The sequence below is a fragment of the Penicilliopsis zonata genome (genome assembly GCF_001890105.1).
Source record: "Penicilliopsis zonata CBS 506.65 unplaced genomic scaffold ASPZOscaffold_3, whole genome shotgun sequence".
Classification (NCBI taxonomy): Eukaryota; Fungi; Ascomycota; class Eurotiomycetes; order Eurotiales; family Aspergillaceae; genus Penicilliopsis; species Penicilliopsis zonata.
Genome location: NW_019208913.1, coordinates 1599413 through 1626784, shown reverse-complemented (window position 1 = coordinate 1626784; position 27372 = coordinate 1599413). Strand labels below are relative to the sequence as shown.

General features: G+C 50.4%; 12 protein-coding genes across 12 annotated transcripts; 6 read left to right on the top strand and 6 right to left on the bottom strand.

The window, feature by feature from the left end:
* Positions 1 to 331: 331 nt before the first annotated feature.
* Positions 332 to 4366, bottom strand: ASPZODRAFT_1467390 (hypothetical protein). Its single transcript, XM_022725199.1, has 6 exons — positions 4162 to 4366; positions 2361 to 4107; positions 2206 to 2301; positions 1653 to 2147; positions 866 to 1588; positions 332 to 810 (listed from the first exon to the last, which is right to left on the bottom strand). The coding sequence occupies exons 2-6, from the start codon at positions 3945 to 3947 to the stop codon at positions 781 to 783; spliced, it is 2931 nt and encodes a 976-aa protein (XP_022583882.1). The 5' UTR covers positions 3948 to 4107; positions 4162 to 4366; the 3' UTR covers positions 332 to 780.
* Positions 4367 to 4990: 624 nt separating this feature from the next.
* On the top strand, positions 4991 to 5448 carry ASPZODRAFT_129819 (hypothetical protein). Its single transcript, XM_022722360.1, has one exon. It carries the CDS (start codon positions 5001 to 5003, stop codon positions 5328 to 5330), a length of 330 nt encoding a protein of 109 aa, XP_022583881.1. The 5' UTR covers positions 4991 to 5000; the 3' UTR covers positions 5331 to 5448.
* Positions 5449 to 5817: 369 nt separating this feature from the next.
* On the bottom strand, positions 5818 to 6886 carry ASPZODRAFT_150266 (hypothetical protein; the record flags this gene model as incomplete). The annotated part of the gene is made up of 5 exons (XM_022725602.1): positions 5818 to 6174; positions 6231 to 6309; positions 6362 to 6648; positions 6715 to 6807; positions 6875 to 6886. The coding sequence occupies 5 exons, from the start codon at positions 6884 to 6886 to the stop codon at positions 5818 to 5820; spliced, it is 828 nt and encodes a 275-aa protein (XP_022583880.1).
* Positions 6887 to 7209: 323 nt separating this feature from the next.
* Positions 7210 to 10376, top strand: ASPZODRAFT_60114 (hypothetical protein; the record flags this gene model as incomplete). The annotated part of the gene is made up of 2 exons (XM_022728894.1): positions 7210 to 7405; positions 7468 to 10376. The coding sequence occupies 2 exons, from the start codon at positions 7210 to 7212 to the stop codon at positions 10374 to 10376; spliced, it is 3105 nt and encodes a 1034-aa protein (XP_022583879.1).
* Positions 10377 to 10423: 47 nt separating this feature from the next.
* Positions 10424 to 12587, bottom strand: ASPZODRAFT_112211 (hypothetical protein). Its single transcript, XM_022721034.1, has 2 exons — positions 11912 to 12587; positions 10424 to 11814 (listed from the first exon to the last, which is right to left on the bottom strand). Exons 1-2 carry the CDS (start codon positions 12122 to 12124, stop codon positions 10540 to 10542), a joined length of 1488 nt encoding a protein of 495 aa, XP_022583878.1. The 5' UTR covers positions 12125 to 12587; the 3' UTR covers positions 10424 to 10539.
* Positions 12588 to 13437: 850 nt separating this feature from the next.
* Positions 13438 to 16072, top strand: ASPZODRAFT_1465125 (hypothetical protein). Its single transcript, XM_022725185.1, has 2 exons — positions 13438 to 15437; positions 15493 to 16072. The coding sequence occupies exons 1-2, from the start codon at positions 13620 to 13622 to the stop codon at positions 15811 to 15813; spliced, it is 2139 nt and encodes a 712-aa protein (XP_022583877.1). The 5' UTR covers positions 13438 to 13619; the 3' UTR covers positions 15814 to 16072.
* Positions 16073 to 16330: 258 nt separating this feature from the next.
* ASPZODRAFT_150262 (hypothetical protein) lies at positions 16331 to 17472 on the bottom strand (the record flags this gene model as incomplete). The annotated part of the gene is made up of 3 exons (XM_022725601.1): positions 16331 to 16998; positions 17068 to 17255; positions 17324 to 17472. The coding sequence occupies 3 exons, from the start codon at positions 17470 to 17472 to the stop codon at positions 16331 to 16333; spliced, it is 1005 nt and encodes a 334-aa protein (XP_022583876.1).
* Positions 17473 to 17967: 495 nt separating this feature from the next.
* ASPZODRAFT_150261 (hypothetical protein) lies at positions 17968 to 18677 on the top strand (the record flags this gene model as incomplete). Its single annotated transcript, XM_022725600.1, has 3 exons — positions 17968 to 18375; positions 18431 to 18506; positions 18565 to 18677. The coding sequence occupies 3 exons, from the start codon at positions 17968 to 17970 to the stop codon at positions 18675 to 18677; spliced, it is 597 nt and encodes a 198-aa protein (XP_022583875.1).
* Positions 18678 to 18932: 255 nt separating this feature from the next.
* ASPZODRAFT_60475 (hypothetical protein) lies at positions 18933 to 21696 on the bottom strand (the record flags this gene model as incomplete). Its single annotated transcript, XM_022728922.1, has 4 exons — positions 18933 to 19583; positions 19637 to 21032; positions 21101 to 21537; positions 21604 to 21696. The coding sequence occupies 4 exons, from the start codon at positions 21694 to 21696 to the stop codon at positions 18933 to 18935; spliced, it is 2577 nt and encodes an 858-aa protein (XP_022583874.1).
* Positions 21697 to 22096: 400 nt separating this feature from the next.
* On the top strand, positions 22097 to 24170 carry ASPZODRAFT_1465315 (hypothetical protein). The gene is made up of 5 exons (XM_022725190.1): positions 22097 to 22245; positions 22303 to 22667; positions 22729 to 22867; positions 22934 to 23042; positions 23105 to 24170. Exons 2-5 carry the CDS (start codon positions 22470 to 22472, stop codon positions 23970 to 23972), a joined length of 1314 nt encoding a protein of 437 aa, XP_022583873.1. The 5' UTR covers positions 22097 to 22245; positions 22303 to 22469; the 3' UTR covers positions 23973 to 24170.
* Positions 24171 to 24188: 18 nt separating this feature from the next.
* ASPZODRAFT_150258 (hypothetical protein) lies at positions 24189 to 25404 on the bottom strand (the record flags this gene model as incomplete). Its single annotated transcript, XM_022725598.1, has 4 exons — positions 24189 to 24378; positions 24462 to 24978; positions 25047 to 25233; positions 25309 to 25404. The coding sequence occupies 4 exons, from the start codon at positions 25402 to 25404 to the stop codon at positions 24189 to 24191; spliced, it is 990 nt and encodes a 329-aa protein (XP_022583872.1).
* A 707-nt stretch (positions 25405 to 26111) lies between these two features.
* Positions 26112 to 27194, top strand: ASPZODRAFT_14079 (hypothetical protein; the record flags this gene model as incomplete). The annotated part of the gene is made up of 2 exons (XM_022724696.1): positions 26112 to 26163; positions 26254 to 27194. 2 exons carry the CDS (start codon positions 26112 to 26114, stop codon positions 27192 to 27194), a joined length of 993 nt encoding a protein of 330 aa, XP_022583871.1.
* Positions 27195 to 27372: the final 178 nt, after the last annotated feature.

The window sequence follows — 27372 nt, the reverse complement described above, 5'->3', positions numbered from 1 at the left end:
CATGGTTGATCCCTAGACATGTAGTTGCAACCACCTGGGAGCCTTCATATGATTCCTTCAGCTCTTCGATAGAACTCTTGGCTGTTGCAGCTAGGTCTACAAATTCCTGTACTTCTGGATGCACCTTGGCGGTAGCTCCAATTCGCAGAATGCGGATCCCGTCATCTCGGATTTTGAGGAGGATATTATCAACTGCCGTATGAGTATACGAAGTCAATAAAACACTCTTCCCTTGTGCTACCAAGGCTCGAATGATGTGCGCGATGGTTGTTGTCTTTCCCGTTCCTGGCATACCAAGAACCAGAGCATAGTCACTGGCGCTCATAACCTTTTCAATTGCACGTCGCTGGTCGATATTGAGGCTTTCCTTAATGGAGCTCTGCATGATCTTGGCGGGAACCGCTGTTTTGAATGTAGGGGCAGACCCCTCAACGATCAGATCTCTCAGTCTCTTGGCTTGGAAGAGATCTTTCTCCATCAAGCAAATGAGGTTGTTCCGTACAGTAGCCATGCCGTTACTGAACTCGTCCTTGTCGAGGCGATAAATGACCTCTGTGTCAGGTTCCTCTTGTGAGATGGAGGAGGAACCGTCGTCTTTGGCAATCTCCATAATGCCCCTGAATGACTGGTTGGACACCGCATCGAATTTTGATGTCCTTGTCCTTGAGCCATGGAGCCTTCTATCCACAGCTACAGTGATGCGCCGAGGGCTGACTTTCATGACGTAGCCATTGGCAAGAGCAAAATGACCCTGTTCGTCAGAAACAACAATCGGCTCTCCTATCGTGATCTGTGACTCGACAAAAGAGAAACCAGAAGGGGACTGCTTTTTGACAAACGTGTATTGGTAGCGATTGATTTTGACCGCATGCTTGTCTTCGTGTGCTGAGCCTTGCTCGATCACAACATTACCAAAACATCGTCCGAGGGCCTCCCGTTCACTACTGACCAAAGTCCATAGCTCTCTTCGGAATCTCATCATACTTTGCTCCTCCTTGGTAAGTAGCTCATCCCACTTTCGGAAAAAGTCGCGGTGCTTTGGATTTAAATGGTCGACCATCTTAGTGAAGTCATCGCCGAGACCACTTGTTTCGCCGTCGCCATCATCTGCCAGCTTATGGTAAACGAAACAAGAAGTTTTTGCGTAACATTGGTTGCACATGCGTGGCTTCTTGATCATGGGTGGAAGTTTGAACCTCTCGCGCACATACCCGGCCAATCGGTTCCGTACTTGTATCATTTGAAGGAGTTCATGTCGGATTCCGCGGATGCGAATGGTCTTGGAGAGCTCGAGGTAGTAAAGAAGGCCGAAAGTCACGTCAACATCATAGCGATCGGTCATGAGTAGCGTGTAAAGAGCTGTTTGAGCTCGGTGGGCTTGGTTCGTATCACGTTTGCCGGTTTTCAATTCCAGAGGAACAACGAGCGTCTTGTCCTCGCCTTCGTCTTTACAGGAGATCTGGACAGTTGCATCGATGTTGCCTTTTAAACCATACATTGGAGACCATATATGCTCTTCAACTTCGAGCAACTTGTTGATACTCAAACTGAGCTGAGAGTTATTGCGATCTTCAACGACAGATCGGGCCTAAGCAGTCAGTCAGTTACCCGGGCAGGAGAAAGTTTCTTGCAACACGCTCGCCACGACTTACCGTGGGTTTGGCTTGGAGAAATACATCTGCCCATGCCTTCACCTCTGGGATTTTGTCCATGACATATTCAATAGCCTGCGGGACCGTCATTTGAATGACGTATAGATCCTCGATATGCCTTTGAACGATTGATTCGACCAGACTCCTCAGCGAATCGAGATCCCACTGGTTAGCCTTCATGGCCTCTTGAAAAACCTCATGAAAGATGTTCCCAAACACCTGTGGTTTGCCAAGGTCGCCAATTGCTTTAATTCGGTCCTGGAGAACAGCTCGCCGCTGGCAGCTGATCGAATCCGCCACGACAGTTGCAGAAATGAGGTGATCCGGATGGAGGATGATCATGTTGCTGGAGTCACTGACGATGCATTTTCCCGCAGCGTCAAAATCGCCTATTAAGTGGATATACGAATCTTTACTGCACGGGCTGTCAAACCATGACTCTCGTAGAATGATCACTTTCTGCAGCTTAGTCTTCTCTTCCTGGACGAACAACACCTGTCGGCCGGGTCAGTACAGAGAGATAGGGCTTTTGGTGGCGTATTGTGCGGCAAACCTGTTCTGCTTGAGTACGTCCCTTATGTGTGACATACATGCTCTCCTTGGTATCAACAATGAGATAACGTTTTATAGCTTGTCGACTTCTAAGCTTCTATATATGCTGTTCTTAGTAAATATACCTAGGAGTACTGGAAACTATGAGCGACCAACTTTGTTCAAACCCTCTTCAGCCGACTGCACCATAGACTGCTCAATTGCCTCCAAATCGAAATCATCATCATCAAACTCATCACTGGAGACGTTATCTTCAGATTTCTTCGCCATAGCAGTGCTACAGTCATCAATATTTGGCATATTCTTGCCAGTGCCAATAGCAGGCCTAGTGATGGCTCTGCTCGGCTTGGGAGATCCATGGCTTTCGTCAAACCCGGTCATAATGTCAGCCAGATTTTCCGAAAACTCATCGTCAAACTCGTCGTCATTAAAGCTGATTGTGGGTGTTTTTTTATCGTTTCGAGACACTGGCTTCTTCGTCTCATGCCCTGACTGCAGAAGCCTACCGTTCAAATGAGAAGTGTGGCTGTAGGTAACCGAGGACCCTTTGCTTGCTGCAAGCTCTCGATTATTCCGCGTTTCGAGTTCAGTGAAAGGGTCCATGGAGCTTTGAGCTAGCTCGAGAAAGTCGTTATCCAAGTCATCATCTCCAAATTCTGATGAAGACTCTTGGGGGCACATCTTCGTTTCGTTCTTGGCATACTTGATCTCCTTGGGGGACGTGTCTCTTTCAGAAACCTCTTGTTTCGCTGGAGGCTCCATTCTTTGCTTTGTCGGTGACATAGATTGACTACGGACCAGGCTCGTTCGCGCTGGTAAAGGTGAAAGACTTGATAATGCATCGGCCTCGGTCGGTTGTGGATTCTGGAGGCTTCTCTCGATCCTCTCGAGTAAGAAGTTAATTTTCGAGGATTTAGATCTGCCTGAGTCCAATACATTGCTTGTTGAGCGAGAAAATAAACTTCGTCCACTGTCCATGTCTCCTTTGGCAAGCCTTCGCCTCTTTGCCTTCGATGTGGGCCACTCGGCGTTGCAGCTTATTGATCTCCGCAGTCCTGACGAGTCTCTGCTTGCTAAAGCAGATCCAGGGGTCTGTGGTGATGATGATAGAAGGTTTGCGAAACGTGGTGGTGGGAGTTCCCCATTCTCATTGACTGTGCTTTTCCCAACATAGTTATTCCACAGATCAGTCGCGAGGTCATGTTGTGGGGTCTTCAACAAGCTCTGGATTGTCTGCAGATCGAACGTTTGCTTTGAAGTGTCTTTCGAGCCGTTTGCCAAAGGAGAGCTACCTGGGCTCGAACCATGACGCTTCCTTTTGCGGCGTGTTCCGGGTGTTTGAGATGTCGGGTCCTGGTTGGAGCTCGCAGGCACATGTTGCCAGATAACATGATCGTCAGGTGTAAACTCTTGCCCCGGGGCGAGGCTGAAGGCATCTTCTGTATTGCTTATTAAATCGGCGAGAGGAATTCTGTTGCTCGCTGGGGTCTGCGGGCATTCCTTGATTGATTTGGCGTCTGTTCGCGCTGATTGTTTGCCATTGGCTGAGTGTAACTGGGTTGGCTCGACGACACCATTGGCCCATGAATTCTGATTTTCTTTATTATCGTGAGCGGGCTTGAGAGGTGCCTTGGTTGGTGATTGTTCCTGGGCCTGGTCGTCTCTCGGCTCATTGTACCGGAACGCGTTGAGCTTCGTTCGTGAATTGGAGGATATAGGGTATGGCCCCGGTATTCCAGACATGATTCCGTATCCGGCGGCGTTCAATGTTTCAAGAGAGGAAGAGTTGAAGCATTTTCGAAGATTTGAAGGCTGTTAGCAATCAAGACAATAGACTCGAGCAGAACCGGTTGCTTTCTAGTCGAATGGCGATCGTCGATGCGGTCGGTTCTTGCTATTCTAGCTGGAATTTCATGGGTTAGAGAAACAAATCGCAAGGAAATCTCAGACACCTTACAGTTCGTTTGCTTTGATGAGAATCGATTGTTGTTATTCCATGGCTTGTCGCCTCTGACAGGGGATGAAACCCCCGCGGACGCGTCGCGCGTCAAGTGCAGGCGTTTGCCCTTGAGTGGTTCTGCCTCGTATTTCAGGCGTAAATCTCATTAATTACCTTGGTACCTAACTGACCAATGATTTTGTCTTTACAAACACGAGACAGGACTGTTTGCTATTGAATATATAGATTGATTTTATAGAAGCTTAGTACCTAATCATTTCCTATAGAAGATCTCCCCCTATAAGATGCACATATCTATTGCATACATAAGTACCCTGTATAAGTGAGATCATGGCCAATAGAGTTGATCCTAATACAGAGCACCTGATGTAGATGATAGCTAATTTAAGTAGAATCTAGATCACTATCTAGTTATTCTTTTATAAAATACTATGACTTTTAGTACTTTAAGACTGGGAGGTGTGAAAAAGAACATTTAAAACAGTCGCAATATCCATACTTTTGCAAACTTAAAGCAGCATGTTGCCAATGTCACCCCCTTGTAAAGCGGCATGTGCATATAGCCGGAAAAAGAATAGCGTATCCAGTGACTCCAAGCTCCATCGGGCTTTTGCGGCTCTGAACATCAACCGCAGACTCCAAACACCCCTCCACAAACTGCAGCCGCGACCTCAGGAGCTAGGCTCGAAGACGATCAATTGCCTCGACTGTCATTTCGCCGGTCGAAAGGGCTTTGTTAACCTCGATTTCTCGGGCCTTAAACACGCCAGGTTGTGCCACACCCTGATCCAGCGATCCCACGAAATCCCCCACCCGACCGACGTCCACATTTCAGAATGACTGCCCGACCATTATCGCAAGCCCTCCGTGCCCGTTGCCTTCGTCGAGGGCCCCAGAGCGTCCATGGTTTCTCTACTCGGAGTGCCCTGCGCTCTGCTGACCACTACGACCCTCCCAGCGGTTATCTGTTCGGTGTCAAGCCCGGCCAGAAGTACGTGAAGGAAGGCTGGGAGAACATTTGGTACTACGGATTCATTGGCAGCTTGCTCGTGGCTGGCGTCGCATATGTTTTCAAGCCTGATACCTCGTATGTACACCCTGTTTCCTCTTCATCTGCACCGATAGGGATGATCCCTAAGAGCGAGCGAATCAACGTTGAGAATTGACATGCTAAAAAACTCTGTAGGATACAGACATGGGCCTTGGAAGAAGCGCGACGGAGGCTGGAAGCTGAGGGCATCCTGGAGGATCCCCAGAGGAAGTAACAGCTTTTTCGTCTCCAGAGCCTCTGTACAATGTACATAGAGAGATCAGACAAGGGGGTCGTTTTCTATTAAAGGCTTTCGCCACCTGTTTGTTACAGATAGAGAGGTGCCACACTGGTTTAGATTGGTTCCTTTACTATCGTCTCCGTTTCCTTTGTTTCTTACTGCAGTACTCGTCTTCGTTTCCTTTTCCTGTTTTCTCATGTATTCTGCTGTCATAGTACCCTAACTGCTTTTCTATCGACCGAAAGAAACCAGCTTATGATGAGAGTCCTTCAAAATAGCTTTCTCGACGAGCTTTGAGCTGAATGGCAAAGATGAGTTCATATGGTAGTGCATGCATCTATAATCACTCCGACGGGAGTCTATATACGTCGCTTCGCGAACACTATACTTCGGGATATACATCGGTTCTTCTGAGTAGCGGCATTTCCGCCCTCACCTTCGCCACTAGACTGAGGTCGATATCAGCCGTGGCAATCTGAGGCTCGGAGAATTCATCGCCGAGACGGGCCACCACTTCTCCCCAGGGATTGACAATCAGGGAATGGCCGTAGCTTCTCCGTTTCTCGTTATGCGGCCCCGCCTGCGCTGCGGCGATCACATAGGATTGCGTCTCAATTGCCCTTGCACGAAGGAGTGATTCCCAATGTGCTGTACCTGTTGGGACAGTGAATGCTGAAGGGTAAGTGATGATTTGCGCATTTTGACGCTTCAAGGCCAAGCTGATCTCAGGAAAGCGCAACTACACATATTAGAAAGCAGCCCATAACTAGGTAAAATGACTGGCCGGAAGCTCACATCGAAGCAGATGGCAAGGCCTACTCTTCCTACCGGAGTCTCGAAAGGTGGGAGAATCTCTGAACCCTTTTCAACACTCCTATAGTCGAGTTAATCAGGTTGGGGGGCAGATTCACCTGATTCAAACTTACGCGCTCTCTTTCAAGATCGGTCCATCTTTAATTTCAACATCAAATAAGTGGAGTTTCTGGTAACGCTGTACGATCTCTCCATTCTCGTCAATCCATATCAGCGTGTTCTTCAGCTTCGTCCCTCCTTGGGCGGGCTCATGTATTCCAACATTGATGGGTAGCTTCGAATTCTTGGCCTCTTTCTGCAGGCCTAACACGAATTCGCTTTCCTGCACAGAGCGCGCAAGCGAGACTGATTCCGCAGCTGAAGAGCCGATGTAGTCCGAAGCTTCGGGAAGAAACAGTGCCTTATCTGATCAGTCTCGGTTGCTAAGAAACAAAACTTGATTTCGGAAGAGCACTTTTTCTCATACTTTTGCACCAGCCGCCACAGCCTTTTGTACGAGGACCTGGCATTGCGCCAGGTTCGCCGACATACTGGCTGTAGAGCATATCTGTCCCACGGCCTATCAAACGGTTCGATCAGTATACCTGAGGCAAACACAAGTAAGATGTAAATAGAAATTTCCTCACTGCGATAACCATTTTTGAAGAGCCTTCTAGCAAAGAGACCGTCTTTTTCTTTTCCGTAACAGAGACGTGGAAACTGCTGTCCTTGGTGGGCTGAATACGTCCTGGCTTGACGTGATTGATAAGCCCCGATATGGTCGTATCGGTAGAGCTTCCTGATTCGGCAAAACTTGCTGCTGCCGTTCCTTCAAGCACCGTGAGACTTCAGACCGTGGGACAAAGCCCCTCCTCCCTCCAGCACATTGCCAACACCACTGAAGGGGTTCTTAAGCCAGTCTTCGTGTTTCCATTTTTCTAAAGAACCTGTACGGTGCGAGACCGCAAGGTTTTTCGGCAAGATGAAGAGTTTGCGAAGGGATTTCTCGTCAAATCCCCAGGCCGCAAATGTGAGCAGCAAGGTCTTCGTGCGGTCCACGAAGAGCGGCAAAGTCCAAAAGATTGTGCGAGAGCTTTATCTGAGACAAGATATTCCCTGCTCATCGAAGCTCTGTTCGATATGTCCTGCGACCGCGCCCGCTGATGCGAATGGGAACAGTACGCAAGAAAAAAAAAATGCAAGTGACATGGCTCTAGGGTTGATAGCTGACAATGAATAGTTGCACCCTTCGTACTGTCCGATCGCCCAGCTGGCACTGCCTCATTTCCTCGCGGCCATTACCTTGTCCCTGATACGAACGCGTTACTAAATGGAATGGACCTTTTCGAGCAGACAGGGGCATTCTATGACGTGATCATCCTCCAGACGGTGTTGGAAGAGCTTAAGAACCAGTCGCTTCCTTTGTATAATCGCTTGGTCGCTTTGATCAAAACCGACGAAAAACGATTTTACCTCTTCTTCAACGAGTTTCGGCTGGAGACTCACGTCCGCAGAAATCCGGAAGAATCGATCAACGATAGAAACGACCGGGCGGTACGCACAGTGGCAAGATGGTATGACGAGCATCTTCGCGCGGCTACAAGACATACAAAGAGAGAAAAGATGGTTCCATCGATAGTCGTCATAACGGATGACAAGGAGAATATACGCAAGGCAAAGGAAGAGAATGTGACAGCTTTATCGCTACAAAACTACGTCGCTGGCTTGGAGGATTCGGACAGACTGCTTGATATGATCAATGAATCAAGAGAGGCCAAGGAAACAAAGGGTGCACGCGGAGAGCTTTTTTATCCAGAGTACTATTCCATGTCGAAGATGATGACTGGTGTCAGGGCCGGTACACTCCATCAGGGCATTTTCAATGTGTCTCCTTATAACTATCTGGAAGGATCAGTCAACGTCCCTGCCTTTGGCAAGCCTCTGCTCATCCTTGGAAGAGACAACAGTAACCGAGCTATCGCCGGCGATGTTGTTGTCATCGAGGTTCTGCCGAAGGATCAATGGAAGTCTCCTTCAACCAAGATTGTGGACGAAGAAGCGGTGACAAAAAACGATAACCCGGATGCAGAGGATAACGAGGAAGTTGTGACAGAGAGAGAGCGGAAGGCCCTCCAGGAAGAAGTGAAGAAGGCTCACGGTAAGAACTCGGAGGGACGGCCACAGCCTACTGCAAAGGTTGTCGGTATCATCAAACGGAACTGGCGGCAATATGTCGGCCATGTTGATTCAGGTTCCACAGGCACCCAAGTGAACTCTGGCCGGCGGCAACAGAACGTTTTCGTTTTGCCTATGGATAAAAGAGTTCCTAAGATTAGGGTGCGAACCAGGCAGGGCGCCGAGCTCGTAGGTCAGAGGATCCTGGTCACTATTGACGCCTGGGATCGAGACTCGAGATATCCAACCGGCCATTTTGTCCGGTCTTTGGGAGAGCTCGAAACCAAGGGGGCCGAAACGGAGGCTCTGCTTTTGGAATATGATGTCCAGTACAAACCATTCCCAAAGGCCGTGTTGGATTGCCTTCCATCAGAGGGACACGGGTGGAAGGTCCCCGCAAGCAAAGATGACATCGGCTGGAAGGGCCGAAGAGACCTAAGGGATCTGTTGATTTGTAGCATCGACCCTCCCGGATGCCAGGATATCGATGATGCTCTACACGCGCGACCTTTGCCTAATGGAAATTTCGAAGTGGGTGTCCATATTGCCGACGTGTCGCATTTTGTGAAGCCAAACAACCCCATGGACCTGGAAGCCAGTGTTCGTGGAACAACCGTTTACTTGGTTGATAAACGTATTGATATGCTTCCAATGCTTCTTGGTACAGATTTGTGTTCTCTCAAACCCCATGTGGAGCGATATGCTTTCTCTGTCATCTGGGAGGTGACTCCTAACGCGGAGATTGTCTCTGCTGATTTCACCAAATCCGTCATCTTCTCTCGCGAGGCATTCAGCTATGAACAAGCCCAGAAGCGTATTGATGACCCGTCCCAGAAAGATGAACTTACTCAAAGCATGCGGACGCTGTTGCATCTCTCCAAGGTTCTCCGTCAGAAGCGTATGGATGCAGGAGCATTGAATTTAGCTTCGCCAGAAGTGCGAATCGAGACAGACAACGACGAAGTTGGAGACCCACTCACTGATGTTAAGACAAAGGCCATGCTTGCGACAAACAGCCTTGTCGAAGAGTTCATGCTTCTAGCCAACATTACCGTCGCCTCCAAGATCTACAGCGCCTTCCCGCAAACAGCCATGTTGAGACGACACGCCACTCCTCCGCCTCAGAACTTTGAAGAGCTGACGAACCAACTCGCTAAGAAACGGAACTTGGAACTGGACGTCTCAAGCTCCAAGGCTCTCGCCGATTCTCTTGACCACTGCGTTGATGAGGCGAACCCGTTCTTCAACACATTGGTTCGCATCCTTGCCACGCGCTGTATGACATCCGCGGAATATTTCTGTGCCGGAGCACACGCAGAGTCTGAGTTCCGCCACTACGGTTTAGCGTCTCCGATCTATACCCATTTCACTTCTCCCATCCGTCGGTACGCGGATTTGCTAGTCCACAGACAACTTGCCTCTGCGATTGGCTATGAAGGCGAAGATGGGCGCGCCGTCATCGAGGGTGTCAGCACGCGCAACAAGCTCGAGGATATCTGCCGCAACATCAACTACCGCCACCGGAACGCCCAGTTTGCGGGACGTGCAAGCATTGAGTACTACGTTGGACAGGCGCTCAAGGCGCGTAGCGAGAAGATGTCTGTTGGCGGCGTGGACTCCGGCATCGAAGAGCAAGGGTACGTCATGCGTGTCTTCGAGAACGGGGTGGTCGTCTTCGTGCCCCGGTTTGGCATCGAGGGTGTCGTTCGGCTAGAGGACTTCTTACTCCCAGGTGAATCTGTGGGCGGCTCGGTCGAGGAGAGGAAAACCCTAGCAGTCCGTCGCGAGACGGACTTCGATAGTGAAGAGTACACTCTCCGAGTGTGGGAAAAGGGCCAAGCGGATCCGAACCGCAGTGTCACCGTGGAACTTTTCCAGAAGGTCCAAGTCAATGTCAGTTCTGTCAAGGAGGAAGGCGGCCGAGGCGCAGGAAAGAGGAAGGTCAGAATATTGATCATGGGCTCGGAAAAGTAATGGAGAGTTTTTTCTTATATTGGAACAATTTAAAAAAAAAAAAAAGTACAGGATATTGTATTGTCTATGTATGATACCTATAGACTTTGAGCTGAATGTTTGTAACGATCCAAGTCTATATTTTTGTTTTACGGCTGAAATATGTTCAAGAACACATAAGTTTTCAAACTCGCTTTAATGCTACCATCTTACAAATCACAGAAGCCGGGGACCATAGCCCGCTCATCGAATCTCCCTGGTGATTGGGCTGGTTTTCCATCTCGTTCCGAGGGCAGGTCGGGCCCTGCGAGGTTCCCTCAGCACCGAGGCTTTGCTGTTCTGCATGTGCAAGCTCGCCCAGTTTCCAGCCACGGACAATCCACAAGCAGCAAGCAGCGCCGATGTACATGAAGCCAGCGAAGATTTGTACTCGTAGATAAGCGTGGTCTTTGGACGAATTGGTACGTAGCATGAGGGCAATGGCCTCTGACACGGTAGTTGGGGGGATGAGAACCATCCAGGAGATACTGAGTCCGCTGGGAAGCTCTCTCAAGCCGATGATCTCGGCCAGGACGGGGGCGACAGTGGCCCAGAAGGTTCCTGAGACGGTGCCGACCAGGACGGCGAAAAAGCAGACGACGCCCATAGTTCGGGCAAAGATCCAGATGACGAGGCAGAACAGGCCGCAGAGAAAGGTGAGCAAGGTGGCAACGTTGATGCGGCCGATTTTATCGCTGAAGATGCCCACAAATGGACGACCGAGGCCTTGTCCGAGATTCAACAGCGCACTGACGACACTGGCCTGGTGGGAAGACAGTCCGATAGACAGGGCATAATCCGCCACGCTGAACAACAGAGCCACGTAGCCAAGCATGCTCAAGAAGCCCCAGGCGAGATAAAGGACAAATTCAGGGCGTTTGAAGAGTGGTAGATGGAAGGATCGAAATCGGCTTCCCACAGCTTTGTTGCGGTCCTTGATCAAGTTCGCGCAAATCAGGTTCACAACAAAGGAACAGATCGCCAGGACGCGAAAGGCCCAGCCGATCCCAAACCTCGAGAGGAGAGCGCCCACGGCCAGCGAATAAACTAGGCCTCCTAGCCCAGACCCCCCGGCCGTGATCCCCATCGCAAAGCCCCTGCGTCTCACAAACCACTGCGGGATTACACCTATCGTCCCGACGAAGAGAAAGCCCATGCCACAACCGAAGCAGACTCCCTGGCTGAGAATGATGTGCCATTTCTGAGTCGCGAACGAGGAGCTGATCAAGGACAGGGTTTGGAAAAAAACGCCGAGGTTGAGAACAACACGAGTCCCCCAGGTACGGATCATATAAGTGGCGATCGGTGCCATCAGAAGGGCACATGAGATACTCAGGCCGCCGGTGAAGGCATACGTGAGCTCCGAGGTATCGGGAAAGACATTATGGGAGAGGTAATATGATAGAAAAACGCCATAAGTCTGGCAGAATGTTAGTACTCTTCTCTTCTTCTTCTTCTTCTTCTTCTTATTACACCGACCAGGTAGCATCCAGTTATAAAGACTGAGAGAGACATACACTATTAATCCCCCAGGAATGAGCATTGATCCAGAAGACACAGACTACACACACCCAGCCATAGCCGCCATCAGGGGGGACGTCAAGGTCAGGCTTCTCATCTTCAACTAGATTCTCTTGTGGAATCTTCTCGGTTGTGCGATCTGGCTGTGATTCCCGCCTGTAGATTTCGTTGTCCGAGAGGATGCTTCTTTCAGTCTCTAGGTTGTCCATCGTCCTAGGAGCAAAAGAAAAACAGAGTAAGCAAGCGATCAGAGGCAGTGAAAAAGAATCAATTAAAGCTCAGGAGAAGTTTGCCGGCCTATCGACAATGACCTGCATGGCTCCCCTCCCAGCCGAAGACATGGTATTCGTATTGGGCCAGGATCTCGTTTCCACGTGGGGGCGAGAGAGGGGAATCAGGGATAATATGTAGGATTGCTCCTCCGTACATCCATAATCCTGGTTGAAATCCTCGCAAGCTCACTAGTGGCAATATTTCATAGAAACGATGACTCGGTTATTGTGCCGAACAGGAGTGGAGATCGGAGATTTTACCAGGAAACATGGAGAAGTAGTTACTATGTACTAGTACATACCCCATACGGAGTAAGTTGTAACTAACTGTTGTGTGGTTACTAGTAAAGGATAGAATAGAATGAAGAGCTGAAGGTTGCAGTGGTGATTCCTACCATTAGTTATAACTACGCCATCCTATATATTAATTAGGTAGTTGTCAATAGGATATCATTTCCTTCCTGCCTGATCCGGGCAGTGCAACCGTACATATGATGCCAAGACTCGGGAGTCAGGACTGCCACTGTGTCACATGACGTTACATGTGACCGAATATAGAGTAGTTAGTACACAGATCTGAGATAGCTGAATGGACAATATGAGCTGAGCCGAGCATTTCTTACAGGCCTTAGGCCTCCGATGTCTTTAGGCGGGCTGTAGATCAATCATGCTGTGTTCGTAAGGCTCAAGGCTTATCTCTATCAGATCCTCGGGTTGCCTCGCGACAGGCCGGTTTGTTTGTTTTGCATCCAAGACAAACACCCGATGAGTTGTCGCTGCCCGAACGAACGAGTCATAGCTTCTTCAGCGTTCACCCCTCGATCTCCCCTTCACTAGGAGGAAAAGAGTCAGATTGGGCTGCCGATTAGAGCCTGCTTAGGTAAGTACAAGGTAGTCCACCTTGCCAGGTTGTTTTCCCTCGCTTAGGCAGGCTGATTGGCCCAGGGTAGCTGACCTCCGCTCTCCTCTCTGGTGTGGTGTTCCTTATCGTCGTCCCAGGCAAGGGAAAGCGACCTGATACCATCCTTGATGCTGGCTGCTTCTGCCCGAAGCACTTCAATCCCCCGTCAACTCGGCATTCTTCGTGATTCCCAGGGTGACGGATACGAGCGATTTCTTTTTGATTTAACCGACACTGATCTCTGGCCGCCACCATGATGAATAAACAGAAGATGAGAGATGGCCAAAGGAAGGTCTCTCCACCGGGTCCTAGTTATATGTCGCATGATCAGATTGGTAAAACCCTCCTTGGAAGGAAAGATTTTTGTTGGATGAGGTTTAGTTAACACGTAGTTGGCTAATAGCAACCTACTTGAACGATCTTCGGACAAACCGACCAGCTCGCCCCAATGGATCCAGGCCTTTGCCATCCAAGACGACTACCTCAACATCGAGCATTCATGATACCCTGCCTCCACGAGCCTCATCTGCAATGTCATCATACAGGCAGCAAGGGGTCCCCGAGACGGCGGGGGAAGAGAGGCCCCGTGCTGCGAGTGCTCTATCCCACCGCCGAGCCAACTCGCAGATGTCTATGGGCAGCTCGGCGGGCCGTCCATTAGTCCAGGAACCAACCTCGGCCACGGTGCGAAAGCATGTTTTCCCTACTCAGATCTCGGTCCAGACGGTTCCCCTACCTCAAAATACTACATACAGAGAGAGTGGTCAGCGGCGGAAGGAGAAAGAGGAAGCACGTTCGCTCCGGGATGCCTTGGAGGAAATGGATCTTCAAGACGAAGTGAGAATTCACCAGGCTGCCCAGGACGAGGCCTCGGAACTTGTTTGGATGCATCAACATCCGGGGGTACCCTTCAAGAACCCGATGGCTCCCTACCGCAACCCTGACTTTGATGAAGACGGTCAAGAAATCGGCATCAAAAAGTCGACCACAAACTCTAGTCGCGGGATGAGAAGTAGCATATCTTCTCCCCCCAGGCGGAAAAGTTATCGTTCTGCGTCAGACAGCTCTTCGGGTAGTCACGACCATAATGTGACCGATGGAATTCCAGGCACTGTGACCGGATCACCTGCAAAGAAAAACAGAGTGAACTTTGCCTTACCTCCAGAAGAGATCCCAGAGGAAGAGAATAGTCCTTCAAGTCCAAGAGTTCATGGCCATGATTCGTCTAAGTACGGCATCTTCAGAAACCCAAGCGACCAGATTTATGAGGAACCAGAAGGTCACGATGCCAAACCACAAGGTCCACCTCGGTCCATGTCCATCGGTGCTTTCTCTTCAGCATTGCGGGTTAAACCACGGAATTCGGTTCTTCGGGGGGCCCGACCCATACCTGGGAAGCCCGACGGAACTTCATTTACCGACAAGCTGTCTCGGTTTGAGATACACAAGAATCCCCCCACCCAGTCGAGGAACCCTCTGTACAAAACGAACGCACCTGGAGTACAGGTACAGCCGGATGAGAAACAAGAGGAGAGCAATACTGTTTCCACAAAGGATGGCATTGAGATACGCAGTGATGACATACGTGCCGCTACCAGCAAGAGGCTCAAGGACCGGAGTTCGAATCTCCCCATGCCCTCAGCTGTCAGTGATCGTCCCGGCCGCCCAATTGTGAGTTTCGATCCCACTTGGAAATCAACAGAAGTGGATCCCATGAGAGACCGAGATATCATCGGCAGTCAGAAACCAGTGGCCTCTGTTCCTGCGCCCACGCTTCCTGATATTCAAGTTTCTGAGGCTCCATCGGTACCAGTGATCAATCTTCCATCTGACAAGGAACCCACCATCGCGGAAATCTCCCCACCCCCACAAGACGACAGAAAGAAGGAGTCGCGCCCACTGCCACAGGCTATAAGAGGTGCTCCTAGCAAACCCTTTGCCTCTAAGCTCCCTCAAGCAGCTTCAGCCGACCGCTGGTACACACCCTACGCCAGGCCTGGTGTCCCCACCGCGAAATGTGCAGCGTGTGCGCTCCCCATAGCCGGAAAAATCGTGACTGCAGCAAATGCCCGTTTCCATCCCGAATGCTTCACTTGTCACCATTGCCATACGGCCCTTGAGTGTGTCGGTTTCTACCAAGAACCAGAAGCGAAGCGAAACGAGAGACTTGTGGATGTCTCCAGCTACGATGAGGAAGCACATGCGTTACGGTTTTATTGCCACCTTGACTTCCATGAATTGTTTAGTCCCCGCTGCAAGAGCTGCAAAACGCCAATCGAAGGTGAAATAGTGGTGGCTTGCGGAGCTGAATGGCATGTTGGCCATTTCTTCTGCGCGGAATGCGGCGATGTATGATAGCCTCTTTCTTCAAGTCTGTCTGTGAGGTTGCTAACTTTGACAATAGCCCTTTAACTCAACAACACCCTTCGTGGAAAAGGAGGGTTTTGCTTGGTGCCTTCGCTGCCATTCTCGCCGCTCTGCGCCCCGCTGTCTTGGCTGCAAGCAACCTGTCCTGGACGAAGTCGTCATCTCCGCAATCGGAGGCCAGTGGCATGACAAGTGCTTTGTCTGTCATGAGTGTGGCGACGGGTTTGGGCCTGAAGGTAGATTCTTCGTACGTGAAGGGCAACCCAAGAGGACAGCAAAAGGCCGGATAATCGGTGGCCCCGTTCAGCTTGCAGTATGTGAGCGGTGCGAAGGAATTCGACTCAAAGCGTCTCCTTGACCGAACGAATCCCTGCTCTTTCTTCTTGCTTTGCGTTACATCAACAAGGCCCCATCCCCGATGATTTTCTTTTCTGCGCAGATGGTAAGAAGACCTGGCTTGGTCTCAAATGCTCCATTACTTCTGGAAAACTCGTTTCTTGATCTCTGGTTTTGTTTTTTTCCCTTGATATTTCATTTTCCTTTCCTACTCTTTATTATATGCATCTAGCAAGCGGCAATTCTGCATTGGAATGATCAATGAATCCCCAGATATAAATGATTGTTGATGAACTATATTTGTATGTCTTTCGGCTTTCAGCGGGTCTTGTTTTTTTTTTTTTTTTAATGCTTCTAGCATCTAGTAATTGGATATTCCTTGCTATATAAATATCAAGTATCCCTCTGTCATTTCTCTTTTATGGACTGACTAACAAGAAATAATATATAGTCTTGAGCATTAGGCGTTGATAGTTCAAGAAGAGCCTCGGAAGCTACTGTATTAAATATAAACAATAGTATCTATTCTTATTTTTTGTTCAAGCAGGCCACTCTGGGTCCGCCTTTCGTCGAAACACAGCAACATATTTGTTGCCCTTATTTCTGGCGACTTTCTTCCCTTCCTCTGTGGATATTTTCATGACTTTGACACACTCATCCTTCTCCAATTCTTCATCCGAGACCCGTTCCCAGAGATCTTTGATGCCCGTGTCTGCGACCTGTTCGGCCGGTTCCGCCGCATCGGCGGCCACTTCCTCTCCACTCTGTGAGTGGAAATGTCTCAGGATCCAGTGATGGTACTCCTCGACGTCGGTGATGGTGTACAGAAGGCCGCCAGGACGCAAGGCATAGGCGTATTCCGCATTGAGGGTTTCTGAAATGATTCTCGCCTTGTGCTTGCGAGCCTTGAAGTGCGGATCGGGGAAGCAGATGAAGATCTTAGACAGTTGGTGGCGGGTGAAGAAGTTGGGGAAGAATTTCATGGTATTACTGCGAATGGCGGAAATGTTTTCATATCCTCCAGGCACAAGAGATGCGGGACGCGCCGGAGGAATCTCAGAGGCATCAGACGGCGATGCAGCGTCGGTGCCGGAGGGTTCTGCAGGCTGGGGTGTAGACGAAGGAGTCTTGAGCTGCGCTTGCTGAGTGCGCAGAGCCTGGATACGCGTGGTCACGTATTCAAGAACCGAGATCCGGATTTCCATGCCTGCATGCAAACGGCATATTGGATTAGTTTTGGGTACCGGAGCTGGGGGAAATAAAGGGAGATGCGCACCCAGAATCAAAGTCTGCGGCAAGACGGGAGCGAGCCCGACCAGCAGTCCTCCGAACCCACAGCCGATATCTACCACTTCAACATCTCTGACCAGGCGTCGTTCGCCATTAATGTTCGCCTTGGAAGTGTCTGGATCGATATATGCGGGGAAATGAGAGGCCCAGTCCATATGCGCCGGGCTGATAGGGCTGTTGTTGTGCGCATCAAGAGTCAGCGAAACATCCATAGCCTTTTCCCGCCTTCGGAACAGACATACTAGTCTAGTTGATGATCAGAGAAGGGATTTGCGTGCGCGCGCTGGCGGTAGAACTTTTTCTGAGGCAGCTTGACTCCTCCTTCATTCTGAGCTGCTTGGGCTCGGCGATATTCCTCCCGCTTCTGACGTTTTGCTGGTGGGCCAGCCATTGTGTGGAATTGGCAGAAGGGAGTCAATTGTTTAGAGATAAAAAGGCAGAACAGGGACCGTTGTCGCCTTTCCGCAATTGAGAGCTCTTCCGGCGTTTGTGTGAACGTGCTGCTCTGTCTGTCGGCCTGGTGGTGGTCTGCGGAGGTGGAATTTTTTTGGGGGACAGACGGCAGATGACGCTGTGGAGGAACCCAGCTTCAACCCCCCCCCGAGTCGACGCTTATCTTAATATCTACCCACCACCTGGACAAGCACTCTCCAGTCAGCTTCCAAGTCTTTTTTCTTCTCTACTTAACGGGGCTTGAATTATATTCATCTGCTTGGTCACACACTACTCTCTCTGATCACCGGGAACAAAGTTTACAGCCAATTAGTTACCTCTCTCACCTCAAATTGCGGCGGGGGATCCTATGACCAACCCCGCTATATCGTCGTTAAGATTGACCCCAGCAACAACAACGATCGTTCAAGGTCCCTAGAAATTATCTGGAGAGATGGCGAGCGCGTCTCAATTACCAACTATTCCTGTCCCAGGAACGACAACGCCCTTCCAGTTCCCGCCCACGTATTCCTTCCCTCCCTTCTTCACCCCTCAGCCGAACAGTTCGACGCGGCTCTCCCAACTTCAGAAATGGTCATCGCTCATCCAGTCATGGTGCCGACATCACCGGGTCTATCGGCTCTCTCTCATCGAAGCGGTCGAGAGCCCTCTCTTCCACAACGCCGCGCTGCGAAAACGAATCAGTCTCAGCGAGGCACGCGCGATTCTGGACTGGATGGCGCGCGGAGAGGAAGAAGGGGGTGGAGGCAAGAGGTCCGAATGGATCGACGGCGGGAATAAAACGATGGCTTGGATTTGGTGGAGGAGACCGGAAGAATGGGCGGGTATCATCATGGACTGGGTACGTCTGTCCTCTCAGTGGTTATAAAGGTTTCTCTTGCTGATGCTCACTGCAGGTCGAAGGAACCGGACAGAAGAACATGGTCCTCACGGTTTATGAATTAGTGGAGGGTGAAGGTACTATGTCTCAAGGTATGATGGCTTTGGATTGTGGGTGTGACCTCTGCTGACTCAACCCTCCAATGTGCAGAATTCCATGGCATGGACTCCGACATCATGCTCAAATCTTTGACTATCCTCGTTAAGCGTGGAAAAGCACAGGTCTTCGGGAGCGAGGGCCAGGAAGGTGTCAAGTTTTTCTGAATCACAAGATACCATCACACTCCAGGACATCTATTCCATCTAACCGACACAATGTTCAATTCATTGGTCTCCTGTGAGCCAGTTGTTCCCCGAATTACAAATGATTTACCGGCCTTGTTTGTGGCCGTACAGATGAGAATTATGCAGACATGTACAGGTATCAAACGAAGTTGACCGGATCAGACCCAGAAGGAAACAATGTACGCGGTCTGTCAGACAACGATGCGAAAATCACAGAAAAACACCAGGAATCAATCAATGGTCGGCCTGCGGATTTGAATCCTCGCTCAACTCATATTCCTCGGCTCGGTGCAGCTCCTGGGACATAGCGATGTCGAGAAGCCAATCCACGTGAACAATACGAGGTGTTCTGCCGATATCATACACCATCTGACGAAATCGCGGCCATAGTTTCGAGTGGTCTGGGGTTTGGCTGCTGAGGAGGCAAATCTCACTGCGCCCTTTGTTGCTGGCATTCATATCGTCGTCGTCCTCACTGTCCTCCGCTGGACTTGCGAGGGTAATACGCCCTCGGAAGATGGCACATTTTCCGCCGTTCGCCTCCACGATGGACTTGAAGGTGTCAAATCCTCCACGTATGGATTCAACACAGTATATTCGGTAGCCATCCAGAAGTTTATTCTTGTTTCTCTTCGCTTTGATAGTCGCCTCTGCAAGGGAGAATCCGAATTTTTCCTCCGACGCTTTGTCCTGCAGCGGGAAGGCCGAAGGGTCGAGTAGTTCGTCTTTCTTGAGGCACTGGGTAATAAAATCAGTGCTGACAATAGCTGGACCATACGCAAGCGCGCTGACAAATTTCGGGGTTCGCAAGATGGACGGAGCAGCTAGATGAGTACACTTGCGCGCATCCTGCACAACCATGATACCCAGTTCTCGCAGTTGTCGCTGTCATATGATTAGAGCTAGAAAAAAGACAATGGATGATCTTGAAAACAAACCTTATCTGCATCCTCCTTCTTTGGGTTCTGCACCCATTTCTGGTATCCGGTAATCAACAGACATATGGAGACCGGACACCGCGATTTCTTCTGCCTCTTAGAATCTGTGGCATTCTCCTCATCGCGGTTCTCGTCGAGCGGTTCGACAGACCGGCGCTTCTTCGTACCGATCGATATCCGGTCCTCGTCCGTCTTCCGCCGACCGCCATAGATAACGCCTCCGACACGCTTCATCTCCTTTTCGTACAGAGCGATATCAGGCGCGATCTCCTGCAGCCGCGCAGCGGCGGTCTCTTTGGACTTGCGGCTGCTGGTAGACGATGGGGTGTCGTTTTCCTTACCGCCAGCGACGATCCGAGACCGTGCTGGTGTTGTGAGTAATTGTACATTGTCCATCACGCCGATCCTTCGTGTCTTCTCGGTGGTTCGGGGGGTGGCATTGTCTGTGTCCCGGGAGCTTCCTTCCGATTTTGTCGTCTTTTCAGTCCGCGGCAGCATAACACTAGGTTTGGCATCGGTTGTGGAATTCTGGCCCTTGTTCTGTATGGCATTGCGAGGGCTCTGGGGATCATTTGAAGGGAAAAAAAGACTCTCGAGGACGGTTTTGTCTAGTCTAGTCTGACCAACGATCTCTCCGAGGTTCGTCCGTTTGGGGAAATGCGTATAGCGAGGATCGGTGACAGATTGTTTTTTCCACTTTGAATAACTTTCCTCCAGCCAGAGATGGTTGACAACATCCATGCCCCATTCCCGTGCTGCTGTACATTTCTCGCTATTCCCGTGAGCGGTAATCAGATGGGTGTTGTCCTGCTTTAATGTTTTGGTACACTCGGCACCAGTGGCGGCGATAAGATTCTCCAGATAGGCTCTTGCTTCACCTACATAATTCGAGAGACTGATCCTGAGCCCTTCAAAGCCTGGAATCTTTGTGCGAGAAACTGGGTAGTGTAACAGTCTGCGTAATGGTGATGTCCAGGTGTTGAACGTCAGCATATGATACAGCCAAGACAGATTGCCCACGTCCTTGTTCAATCTCGAAGCGACACGGTAGGCGACGCCCTCTCGATAGCGACATATTAACATATCAGCCTTGGTGACATCTGATGTAAGGGTTCCTTTCGCCTGTTCGATCAATTCTTCAATAGAACTCTTCAGATGTGGGCCGATGCCGAGGTCAGGCGAGAGCATAATCTGTTTCCCTTCGAAGACATCCAATTTATGCTGATTCTTGGCCGTGTTTGGTAGAACAGATGGCTCCGGCGTAGATGCACCCACAATGTCCTTGTTCTCGGAAGACCGAATGGGGGCCCCCGGTGGTGAGCGAAGAATCTCTGGGTCCGGGAGCGTATAGGGGCGTTCGTCAATCCGACGCCCGAGTTTGAGGCAATCATCAAACCTGTATTGGAAAGAAATGAATACCAGTGCCATATGAGATAGGAAACTGTCTCAGGTTCAAGGGCTTACCAATGCGGCAGGACAATCTTCACGTTCAGCTTTTTGGTCAGGATGAGTCGGGCTTTATCCGAGTCCACAGTCAGGTCAACCAGATGCGTGACCAAGCCGCTTATCCTTGCATTGTAAACTCCGCCTTTGGCGAGCACTCCTCCAATGATGGCGTCCTTATCGCCCTCAGGTATATCGCCACAGGTGACGACGACATCATTCAAAAATAGTCTCGGGTCCGGACTGTGTTGGCGCGGGTTTGCAAGCTTCTTCTTAGCCAAGGACATGTGCAGCCACTCCGGTTTCACCACGGGGATAAGCGCATCGCAAGCAGTCTCGTACTCGGCAAAATCAATTGTGTATGAGATAATATGTGTAAACTCATTGATTGGGGGGAACGTAGAGGGCGGCTCATAAATCACGACATCTCCGCCGTTCTCCTCAATCAACGACGCATGCTACAAATAATACGACCATGTCAACAACTGGACCGCGCATATATATTTCAATCTGGAAACACATACCTGCTGCGCTGTGTCTTGATCCAGATCCTTAGAGCAAATGATACACGCCTTGCATTGTCCGAAGAGCTGCACATCTTCCTTGTCGTCCGCCATGGCCAGCGATGGCTGATAATCCAGGAGTTTCTTGTCAAGGCAATAAATAGGCCCCTATTCTCCCTGATAAATAACGTATTCTGATCGCACAGTGGCAGGAGAACCGGCGATGTGGTCCAAACGGTCTTTTCCACTCCTTGGCCGCAAAAAAAGCCGATTGCTCACATGCGACGCGGGGAGACGCGGACGCGTGCCTGGGAGACACCAGGTCACGTGGAAATGACGTTGTCATTCGGTTTGTTGTCGACGACGTTGTCTCTTTCATATGGACAAGATCTCAGGCAGCCCTTTTTCTAGTTCATTGTCATAGACAATCTGCGATTGTTCTTTGTTTCCTTCGAAACTCCCTGATGTCAATAGCAAACCTCCTCTCAGTTTGAACTCCGATCGGGTCTCTCAAGGGTATCGAAAACGTGGGGAAGCCTACACCGTACCTGAGTAGTAACTACTGCAAAAGTTGGAATGAGGTAAGTATTGGATGGTAAGGACTACTGTGAAGAGTCCCAAAAAATCTACAATAGACTCTAGGCGGTATTGAATCGTAACTAAGTGATTGATTCCCTCCACCTACCTAAGTATTTGGCAGACCCGCGGCTAATTGATCAGTCCTTAGATAGCGTATGTAGTGCAACTTCCTCGGCTCATCCAAAGCATCGGTAAAGCTCACCCCCCGTCTATTTAGCTACGTTCCTCCGTCATTACTCATCATTTCCTGGGTGATATCTATATAAAATTATATTCCAGAACTCTCTATTTATTTGCATCAGGTTGAGATGTCGCCTCCAGGCCCCTTTCGTGTGGTGGAGCACACCATTCCATGTCAACATATCAGAGAATACCCTGGGGCCACGGCCAATGTGCAAGAAGACGTCTTGCATTTAGCTGTCAAGCAATATATTCCTTTGGATAACCTCGATCCGCAATCTGGAGATGTTACGATTATTGGAGCGCATGCCAACGGGTTTCCCAAAGTAGGTCAACGGTGGCCATTCCTATCGCTTGAACAATGAGGAAGACTGACCGTAAATTAAGGAGCTTTACGAGCCTCTTTGGGAAGATATATATGCCCGCTCAAGATCTAATGGATTTCGAATCCGCAGCATCTGGATGGCTGATGTTGCACACCAGGGGCAAAGCGGCGTGATCAACGAAGATCTAATCGGCAATGACCGTATGCTTCCCTTTCCTACAATGAGCCTTGTTCCAATGATATTCTGACATGGCGGCTACAATTTAGCTAGCTGGCTTGATCATCCGCGGGATCTCCTCCATTTCATAAACTTGAAGCGAGCTGAAATGCCACGGCCTATCATCGGAATTGGCCATAGCATGGGCGGTGCACACCTGTATGCTAATTTCAAGCATAACCAGCGATATTTTTTCTAACGTTTTTTTTTTTTCATTCTAGTGTGCAACTCTGTTTGATGCATCCTCGACTCCTCCATACGCTCGTCCTCTTGGACCCAGTCATCCAGCGCGAGACTACCCAGTTCGACAGCCCTGATGTTGTCGAAGAAAGGAAACATATCAGCCGGACTACTCAATTATCGACCTACCGAAAGGATCTCTGGGAATCGCGCCGGGATGCTGCTGAAGGATTCCAGCGAAGTCCGTTTTACAAGACATGGGATCCCCGGGTACTAGAGCGTTGGGTCCAATACGGGCTACGCGATCTCCCTACAGCCATTCATCCATTACTGGAAGGAACGAGCAAAGACGGTAAACCTCCTGTGACATTAACTACAACCCTCCACCAGGAGGTATTTACCTTTTCGCGACCTAACTACGAGTTCGACACGGGAAAGCCCATCAACAAGACAACGCATCCGGATCTAAATCCCGATCAGGCAGGCGCCTCTCCTTTCTACCGCCCTGAACCACTGCGGATCTTTGCTCAGATACCGCATCTACGCCCCTCCGTACTATATATCTTCGGTGGGAAATCAGAATTGTCCACGCCGAAACTACGCGCCGATAAAATCGCTCACACCGGTACGGGAACTGGCGGCAGTGGCGGCGTGCTCGCGGGACGTGTACGGGAAGTGTGTCTGGAAGAGCATGGGCATCTCCTCGCACAGGAAGCGGCGACGGAATGCGCCATTGCAGCTGCGCCGTGGCTGGGTGCGGAGCTCCAGCGGTGGCAAGACGAAGAGCGCGTCTTCCACGCGCAGTGGAGCAAGAAGTCCAAGGTAGAGAAGTTGACGATCGATGCAGAGTGGAAAAAACATGTTCAAATGCCGGAGCGGCGGGCTGGAACCCCGAAAACGAAGCTATAACCTATAGGATTAGGGGGTCTTGCTTGAGGGAGAAATGCAAAGATAGACACCTCAGCCATTCCATTTATCTTTCTATCAAACTACCGAAAGTACCGAAAACATCCCGTAGCCATAAACCGTAATCAGCGCATCGACATAAGGAACAAAAAATAGAAGGTAGTGCCCTAAAAAATCAACTGTAATCGTCAACGCCAGCTGCATGTCTAATCATCAATATCAACGAGACTTCTTGGCTTGTTCGGTGTCCTGGATAGTATTCTCGCCGGATCCTTTCCGGATGATCTCCGGGAAGTTCCAAAAATGCGGCCACCACAGGTAATATTCCTCTTGCTGGTTGTTCAGGCAGTGGCGCAGCCATATGCCCCAGATAATATACAGGTAGGCGCCCATTCCGGTCATGAGATGCCTGGAAGTATTAGCCAAAAGAAAAAGTAGAGGAGAATAGGTAGTATCTGTAGGTGATACATGTATATAAATAGAGTGACGTACCACCAGCCATGTCCCTCTAAGGCAATCCCCCACGGTAACCCGATCGTGCGGCGCCACACACGGAGTGTACTACAGAAATGGTTGTCGAGATTCCAGATCGCGAAGCCGCCCAGAAACATGCTCAGCCCATAGGCGACCATGAACCACATGCTCCTGAGGATTTTCAAGTCACGTTCATTCTCGTAGCTCTGCCGTTCCTTACTCGGCACGGGGAGGCCCTGCCTCTGCCGCATCAAACGGTCCGCCTCGGTGGAATGACGCAACGATGGACGCAGGGTCGCCTCCATGGTGAACATGCTGCGCAGGACAACTACAGTAGTCAAGAGGGCGTAGGCGTTTTGATGAAACACCGGGTCCTGGAGGTAATGGTAGTAGAGGGTGATGAACACCGCGAGCCCTGTCAGAAAAACGGCAAGGGCAAGCCGGACGGTGAACGACCTCGAGTACGAGAACGAGGCGTAGCACATCAAACAGGTGGTATAGATCATAGAAAGTTCGTCGACTAGCTGCATAGGATCTATATGATTTCCGTCAGTACCAAAGCCCCTCCACCCCTCCCCTTCCAAGAAAAACGGGTTTACTTGCATTTTAATGTCGAGTGGAAGAGAAAGCTGCCCGCTCCCACCACTAGATAGCCGCAGTAGGCCACCGAGAAGATAGAATCATGGCCATATCGTCGGCAGTTCCGGATACCTTTGACCCCCAGCCACATGAACATGAGATTTGTCAAAGCATTCACGATCTCAGCGGAATACACGGTCGCATAGTAGTCCTGGAGAACTTCGGGTCAGTTATACAGCTCAATCTTCGTCCCCTCGGGCAAACCCGAAAATCCGACAATCCGTACCTCCTCACACCAGTTCAACGTCGAGGTGATAGGGCCCCAGTATCCCACCTTTTCCGGCGGATACGGAATCGAGGGAAGAGGCAGCCAGCGCGGCATTGTCGGTCGTTCAACAGGGCCTGACAGGATTTCAGCTCCTCAAGGCCATACCGCAGACATTAAAAGATAAATTAGACAACGTCTTGCTCCTCCACAAATGGAAGGGGGGGGTAGCACTGTGTCTGTGAGAGGTTGAGAGCTGAGGCTTCGTCTACTGAAGGGTGTTGATCCAATGGTCCATCACCCGTGACGTCGTAGTAAGCCGAACCGTTGCCGCATTGGGACGGCAGGCCTCGCAGGGTCTTAGTCATAATGCTACGCAGTCCTACCATCGAGCCTTTTGTACTCGCCGACGGACGCTGAAGGCCTAAAGAAATACCGGGAGTATGTGTCTCTATCCACGTCATGACACAGCACCGACTCGGTCGCCAAAACCGACTGGGGGCTCTACTTCATAGAGATCGCTGAAGAATGTCGGGGTTCAGCTCAGGATCGGCTTTTCCCTTTTCGGTTACTGCCGGCCGATCCAATGACCATCATGACTTCACTAATCCGGGCTCTCGAGTCACGAAAGTCTGTCCTGGTGTTTTTACTCAAAAAGCCACCTGATTTCTGGTTGAATCAACAATGCTAGTTCGAATAACCATCGACTAACCGATCGAGTCCTGGAGACCTCTTTGTCCTCGCGCTTCCTTGAGCTCTGGAAGCTTGTGCGGCTGCCTCGATAATTTTGTTCCCCAGCGGAGCTGCCCTGCAGAGCAGGCACGATGAGTTCGAATAATGATTTCAAATCCGTGCCACAAGCTAGGACGTCCGCCCGTATGTTTATCTGCCGTGAGAAGAGAGAGAGAGAGAGAGAGAGAGAGAGAGAGAGAGAGAGAGTTGTTGACCAGTGTTCTGCGTGTCTAGCATCCAAAACTACGTTCCATTTCGTCGCTGGTCTTGCCTCGGGTCTGACCTCGTCTATCCTCCTCCAACCCGCCGATCTGCTGAAGACTCGAGTACAACAGTCGCGAGAGACTGCTGCTTTGCTTCCCACAATCAAAGCGATTCTATCCTCCGACCATCCTGTCCGCAATCTTTGGCGAGGAACGCTGCCGTCCGCCCTCCGAACAGGCTTCGGATCAGCACTGTACTTCACAAGCCTCAACGCTCTCCGTCAAAGTTTAGCCCAAACGGAGACTTCATTCGCAGTCGCGAGTGGGAATGGCGTCAAAAACGGTCAAATATCGTCCTCTGCGCTGCCTAAACTCTCGCACACGGCTAATTTGGCGACCGGCGCGGTCGCCCGTGTTGCGGCGGGATTCGCTATGATGCCGATCACAGTCATCAAGGTCCGATATGAATCCGATTACTACGCTTATCGCAGCTTATATAGTGCTGGACGGGATATTGTTCGGACAGAAGGATTTCGGGGTCTGTTTGCTGGGTTTGGCGCGACTGCTGCCCGAGACGCGCCGTATGCTGGCCTCTACGTGCTTTTCTATGAACAACTAAAGAAAACCTTTGCTCGTGTCAAGAGCTCGGGCCACGGCGATCACACGCAAACTGCTTCCTCGCCTGCGGTCAACTTTGCGTCCGGCGCTTTGGCCGCCGGTTTTGCGACTGCGGTCACCAACCCCTTTGATGCCGTCAAGACCCGTCTCCAACTGATGCCTGGAAAATACGGGAACATGTTGCGTGCTGTCCAGCTGATGATCCATGAGGATGGTGTCCGAAGTCTCTTTGGCGGCTTAGGGCTGCGGATGGCTCGCAAAGCGCTTAGTTCGGCCCTTGCATGGACGGTGTACGAAGAACTCATTCTTCACGCCGAGAAAAACTGGGCCAGCCAGAACAAAATGAAGCTCTGACATCACTCACCCCTCTTACATTAAGCACAGGAGTCTTTGGTGTTCTTTCTTGGCAAGCATATCTTGATTATTGCATCTCTCACCTCTCGGAGTTACGGCCGGTCAAAGCGTCTTTACGGTGGGCACGGGTCAGTGTTGTCTCTCTATATATATATCGGCTGCGAAAAGGAACCCTTTC

What these genes read in the sequence shown, in the direction of transcription:
- ASPZODRAFT_1467390 (XM_022725199.1), bottom strand. Translation starts at nt 3,947, where the DNA reads ATGTCTGGAATACCGGGGCCATACCCTATATCCTCCAATTCACGAACG. An exon ending in CTGAAGAGGGTTTGAACAAA is followed by an intron (nt 2,302 to 2,360) that starts GTTGGTCGCTCA and finishes CAGCATATATAG; the next exon opens with AAGCTTAGAAGTCGACAAGC. An exon ending in CACACGAAGACAAGCATGCG is followed by an intron (nt 811 to 865) that starts GTCAAAATCAAT and finishes CCCCTTCTGGTT; the next exon opens with TCTCTTTTGTCGAGTCACAG.
- ASPZODRAFT_129819 (XM_022722360.1), top strand. Translation starts at nt 5,001, where the DNA reads ATGACTGCCCGACCATTATCGCAAGCCCTCCGTGCCCGTTGCCTTCGT.
- ASPZODRAFT_112211 (XM_022721034.1), bottom strand. Translation starts at nt 12,124, where the DNA reads ATGGACAACCTAGAGACTGAAAGAAGCATCCTCTCGGACAACGAAATC. An exon ending in ATTCCTGGGGGATTAATAGT is followed by an intron (nt 11,815 to 11,911) that starts GTATGTCTCTCT and finishes ACATTCTGCCAG; the next exon opens with ACTTATGGCGTTTTTCTATC.
- ASPZODRAFT_1465125 (XM_022725185.1), top strand. Translation starts at nt 13,620, where the DNA reads ATGTCATCATACAGGCAGCAAGGGGTCCCCGAGACGGCGGGGGAAGAG. An exon ending in TCTGCGCGGAATGCGGCGAT is followed by an intron (nt 15,438 to 15,492) that starts GTATGATAGCCT and finishes CTTTGACAATAG; the next exon opens with CCCTTTAACTCAACAACACC.
- ASPZODRAFT_1465315 (XM_022725190.1), top strand. Translation starts at nt 22,470, where the DNA reads ATGTCGCCTCCAGGCCCCTTTCGTGTGGTGGAGCACACCATTCCATGT. An exon ending in AGATCTAATCGGCAATGACC is followed by an intron (nt 22,868 to 22,933) that starts GTATGCTTCCCT and finishes GCTACAATTTAG; the next exon opens with CTAGCTGGCTTGATCATCCG. An exon ending in AGCATGGGCGGTGCACACCT is followed by an intron (nt 23,043 to 23,104) that starts GTATGCTAATTT and finishes TTTTCATTCTAG; the next exon opens with TGTGCAACTCTGTTTGATGC.